The 5,407-nt window shown below is 39.9% G+C and overlaps 1 protein-coding gene across 1 annotated transcript in view; it reads right to left on the bottom strand.

The window, feature by feature from the left end:
• Positions 1-266: 266 nt before the first annotated feature.
• The window catches only part of MTMR7 (myotubularin related protein 7), a 110,641-nt gene continuing 105,500 nt past the window's right edge, over positions 267-5,407 (bottom strand). Inside the window, exons 13-14 of the mRNA XM_019526580.1 lie at positions 3,833-3,959; positions 267-3,151 (exon numbers count right to left, since the gene is read on the bottom strand). Of these exons, the coding sequence (XP_019382125.1) occupies positions 2,789-3,151; positions 3,833-3,959 (490 nt within the window). The 3' untranslated portion in view covers positions 267-2,788. The remainder of the gene's footprint in view (positions 3,152-3,832; positions 3,960-5,407) is intronic.

The following is a 5,407-nucleotide window of genomic DNA, read 5'->3' on the forward strand; positions in this document are numbered from 1 at the left end:
CATATTAGCCCCATACCCCTACCCCGCCCCAGTGCCACTTCCACCCCTTCCCTACTTGATCTGTTCTGCTTGCTGCTCCCAGCCCTATACTCCCCTATACTTTGCTTTCTGCTCCATCCCCCATCTGCTACATGCCACATACTGAGGCTGCCTGTGCCAGAGGTTGGTTACCCCTCTTCTAAATTATAAGTCTTTGGAATATCCTAAAATTATATTACAAAGTTAAGCAAGCAGGTGCTTCCAATGCAGTAATAGGAAATAACATCCTGTGGAGCTTAAGTATTTATTTCTGAAGTATTTTGTATGAGACTAGTATAATTCACAATACATAGGTTACAACATAAACAACAGAGACCAAACCAAAATTCCAGGGCCTGAAAGGTATGCAACTGGGAACTGCTCAGTAATGACTGGTGCCTAAAATACCAATATTTTAATTTTAAAGGTTGTTACAACGGTTTGTGACAGGAAGATAGCATTTTCATTTTGCATCTATTTCTAGGCATATCTAATTGCACACAATAATAACAGAATGTACAAATTCACATTTTAACTTATTGACAATATTGCAGCAATCAAACTCATTCTTTTATATTTAGGCAGAATGTATTTGACCTGTTTTCACTGTTAGCTGTATACGGCATATATTTATTTTCTTAAAGAAAACCCATTCAAAAATCTCCTTTAATATAATTTTTACAGGCTATGTCCAAAATATGAAATACACTTTTTAAAATTACAATTAAAATTGGGACATTATTTTATTAAAAAAGCATAACCTTTAAAAATGCACAGAGCTAAATTCTCAGCTAAGTATAAATAGTTATCCCTTCATTGACCTCAGTTGAGCCCCAAGCTTTTGTTCAAGGTGAAGATCTGGGTTGTCCAATATACGCTACAATAAATCCTTCCATTAGGATTCAAATCCGTATTCCAAATATGGCAGCTCCCCTATGAGAATATTATCAGTGCTGGAGTTTATCTGTTCCCTTTACCCAAACAGTTTCTTAGAATGGAAAGAAAAAGTTCTATCTAGCAAAAGCAAACTACATTTAATAGTAATTTCTTAACAAACTTCCAAATTTAGGGACAGATATGTAATTTAACTATAAAAATTCTTTAACAGATTAACAAGAAATATAACTGAAGTAAACTTGTCTACCATGTTATGATCAATGGTAGTTCAATCCAAAGTTTCTTCAAGAAGATGAGATGAGATGTAAATAAATTATATTGTAAAATGGCTCAACAGTATGTGGTGTAATATAAAAGCACATAGTAATTCTAAAAATCACAACTCAATGTGTTTAGCATTTTTGTTCCTATTTCTGTCAACAAAATTAATTTCTCGTTTTCATCCGTTTCTTACAAAGTTCTAGTCGGTGTCATTTAGTGCGAGGACATAATGAAAAATCGCATGCTGTAATTTTTGGATTGTAAAATACTGTCAGGCGGTAGGGGCCAACCTTTTTTGGCAGGTGTGCCACAAATTAACTCTGCATCCTCCCCAACTGCCACTCCCCCCTTCCCATGCCCAATGTGCTGCTCTGCTTCTTTTCCTGTACTCCCTGCCTTATCTGCTACTTCACTTTCTTCTCCCTCCGGTCTGCCATGTGTTGTGCACAGAGGCTGCCTGTCCCGCTTGTGGCACCCATGCTTCAGGTTGGTCTGAAGCCTATTACCTTTCCCACTGTAAGGGAAAGGAAATAGGCAGATAAAAATGTGTTTTCACATTTGGGATCACATGCTGGGATTTAGAAAGGAATTCTTTGTAAAGCCTAAACTTTGGGTATAAAATGTATCTGAAAATCCTTAATTTCAAAAGTAATCTAGGTCCAAATCTTCTGAGCTGGCTGGGTACCTAACTCCTATTGAAAAATCACTGGGTGTTAGGCATCTAATTAGTTTTGATACTTTTTTTTTACCTCAGGTCTCATTAAGTCAGTAGGACTTGGGTGCTCTTGAAAAATTTTACATTTGCTCTTTAAAAGTAGGTAAGGTTACACATTTGTACCTGCTTCCCAAGGATTTATAAAGAAGTATAATTTAAATAAAGAAAACAAAATAGAAATGAAAAGGAATTAGTGACATTCATCATGCTTTATGAAAAAGATTGTGCATTTATATTTATATTCTTCCCGTTTTCCTCGCAGAAACTTTTGCTCACCAGTGTGCAAAAACTGAGAACTTTCCTAGTTCAGTAACTCCACGTGCTCATGGGCGAGTGCCCTTGATTGTAATAGGATCCAGTCCCTGCTTAGCTGATCTTATTCATTTGGTTTCAAATTTACCTTTACTTTGCCCCAGTAGGTTTTCATAGGAAAATGTTTAAAACAATTGTTAATGTGAACACGTCAAAGAAAAAAAAGTTAATAATTAAAAAAAATGCACACAAACTCCCTGAAGGCAAAAATACTCCAGACCACAAATGTGGATAACTCACTAGTACTTATAACATTGATATCTCTCTGGCCTTTTTCATAGGAACACGCTTTACCAAGAGTCTTGGAAAAGAAGCAATCATGGAAATTAAAAAAAATAGCATTTTTTAAATAAAAATAAAAGAATAATTCTGTATGGCTTTTAAAGTTAAAAGATGCAACCACACGTGGCTTGAATGAATGAATGTTCATAATAGCAGAGATTTACCTTTCTTGATTAACTATGATAAGACAATAGTGATAAGTGCTTGTTCTGCCTTTACACACACTATTGCATGGCTCCCTTTCTTTGGATTTCTTTAGAAGTTCAGAGATGGCCCCAATTCTTCCTCTGATGAAAAGTCATTTCAGGCGGTGAGAAACACAGCTTCATCTGAATCTGGATCCTTGCCACTGTCTTCACTGGGCAGGCAACCACCACTTGGCGACCGGCAGTTTAAGTCCTCCACACCTGATTCCTGATCACTGGTGGCTGAGAGATCAGGATCAGAGCTTTTCAGGTTGTCCTGTGTCAGAATCAGGGCTGAGTCTTCTTCATCCCCTTGAGAGGGGCTCCGGGATGGGAATGACTTCAGATTGTTACTGTACTCCTGGGGAGTATTAGCTATGCTGTTGTTAGAAGCAGAGAGCCGTAGTGCTTTGTTCCGGTCTTGTTGCATATTCTTTACTTTATTATTATTTACCTGCACTTTTTTAAGATTTGATAGTCTCTGAAAGAAGAGAGACAATGTGAGTTATGAGCAGAATTGGGCTGTATTGTGCCTTGGGCACTGTATAAAAATTTGGATTAAAATTAATATAAGCCCTTTGCAACCCTATTTATCTGACAATTCTCCCACTTACTTCAGTGGGGTCATTTAGAGCATAGATAAAATTGGTGTCTATGCTTTGCATGCTGTAGAAGTATATGAAACGCCTATCAAAGCTATGTGGTGGTATGGGCAAGGACAAAGGCAAATGTTCATTCTAAAAAGACAAAGATATCAAAAGGAAAATAAAATTCTCCTTGACATCAATGGAAGCAGGAAGGATGCTTGGGCTGAGGCTCCATCTGTGATTGAAGAGCGCATAGCAGACAGGGGATGCTATCACACCCTAAACCAGTGATTCTCTACCAGGCTGCCACAGCACCCTGAGGTGCTTTGAGAGTCTTTCAAGGATGCTGTGGGGTGCCACACAATGTTAGCACTGTTAAGTATGCCAAAGAGTGAAAACGAAGAGCTGGCATTTTCCATGGGGTGCCTTGAATGTATTGAGGGGTTCCTTGAGTCCATCAAGGGCTGTCTCGAGTCAAAAAAGGTTGAAAACCTCTGCTCTATACAAATCTAGCAAAGTTTTTTTGGTTATTTTTTAGATTTAAGCCTGGGATAATGAGACCAAGTGTCTCTTACCTCTTCTAAGACTTCTAATTCCTCTTCCAACTGCTGAGTTTCTTCTTTCACTGCCATCAGATAATCTGTAACTGACTGCCGCGGATGCATTCCTTTCTCAAAGCGATTATACATCCCACTCCAGAACCTGAGAATCAATAGCAGGGGCTCAGCAACTTCATAAACCTTGTGAGGAAATCACAGCCTTATGCAAAACACAGACCTTTGCAGTCTTAGACATATATGTGCAACAAACACACTATCATGTTCATTTAAGTACAGACTCTCTCCCTCTAGTTTTTCAAGTACTGTATATCACTTATGGCTAACATAATAAAAAGATTCATAACAGTGTAAATCTGTGGACTAAAAATTGTATAATAATAATTATTCATTTTGTGCCAGTTTTACAAAAGGTCCAGATACTTTTGACTTAAATCAGGGCTAAGCAGCAGACAGCTTGTGGAGCTACTGGATCCAGCCCACAGAGCCAGCGGGCTTTGCCTGTGCCTGTGCAAGGGCCAGGCAACAAGCAGCTGGGTAGCTAGACGCTGCATCCATACTGCTGCTTCCTCTAGCTCCCCACTCCCTGGCTACAACACAGGTGCAGCTTCTAGTCAGTGGGGGGGCTGTGCTGCAGCTGGGAGGTAGAGGAGAAGGTGCCGTGGGGAAGATGCAGCTTCCAGCTGCCCAGCCCCAGTGGAGCTCCCTACCAGCTGGAAGGTGAGCCTGTGTTAAAGCTACACTTGGAGGGGCTTGGGGAAGTAGTGGTGATGCAAGTGTGCTACAGGCAAAGGTCCTCACCACTGACATGCCACTGAAGCCACTTGGAACTAGAGCTCGGTTATTCCAGCCTGCAGCTTTTTAAAGGTTGCCAGCGCTCTAACTTAGACCAACACAGCTGTGACTTTACTTGTTCTGAATGCAGAAATACCTCTAATTAGATTTTTAAAAGTCTCTTAGCTGATTGTATTTACTCTCCACAGGAATATATGTTTGGTCACAATGAATGCATAATTTAAGTTGAATTATGTATTTGTTCTGTATCTAAGGAAGTGGTAGCTCCAACACAATAAAGGCTAAAGCAATCTTTCCAATATTGTCCAATTTTCAACCTATCTCCCATAAATTCCCACTGACCTGGCCTTACTGAGATTTTCCTATCTCATGCAAGGAAAGGATCAGCCTCTTCCCTCCCTATTTTTACTTGTCTTGCCAGGAACGTCATTTTCAAGTTATGGCGTTTTGAAAAAATCACATTTAGAATAAAAGTGTTAATAGGATGGGTCATAGAATCATAGAAGTAGGGTCGGAAGGGACCTTGTAGATCTTCAAGTCCGACCCCCCGCCTGGGCAGGAGAAAAACTGGACTCAAATGAGTCCAGCCAGGTAGTCATCAAGCCTCTTCTTAAAGAACCCCAGGGTAGGAGCCAGCACCACTTCCCTTGGAAGTTGGCTCCAGCTCCTAGCCACCCTAACTGTGAAGTAGTTCTTGCAGATGTCTAATCTAAACCTACTCTCTAATAATTTGTGTCCATTGTTCCTTGTCATGCCAGGGGGCGCTAGGGGAAACAGTGTCTCCCCTAAACCCTTCTG

The sequence above is a fragment of the Gavialis gangeticus genome, unplaced genomic scaffold (genome assembly GCF_001723915.1).
Source record: "Gavialis gangeticus isolate Ggan-Ray unplaced genomic scaffold, GavGan_comp1, whole genome shotgun sequence".
In the NCBI taxonomy this organism is placed as follows: Eukaryota; Metazoa; Chordata; order Crocodylia; family Gavialidae; genus Gavialis; species Gavialis gangeticus.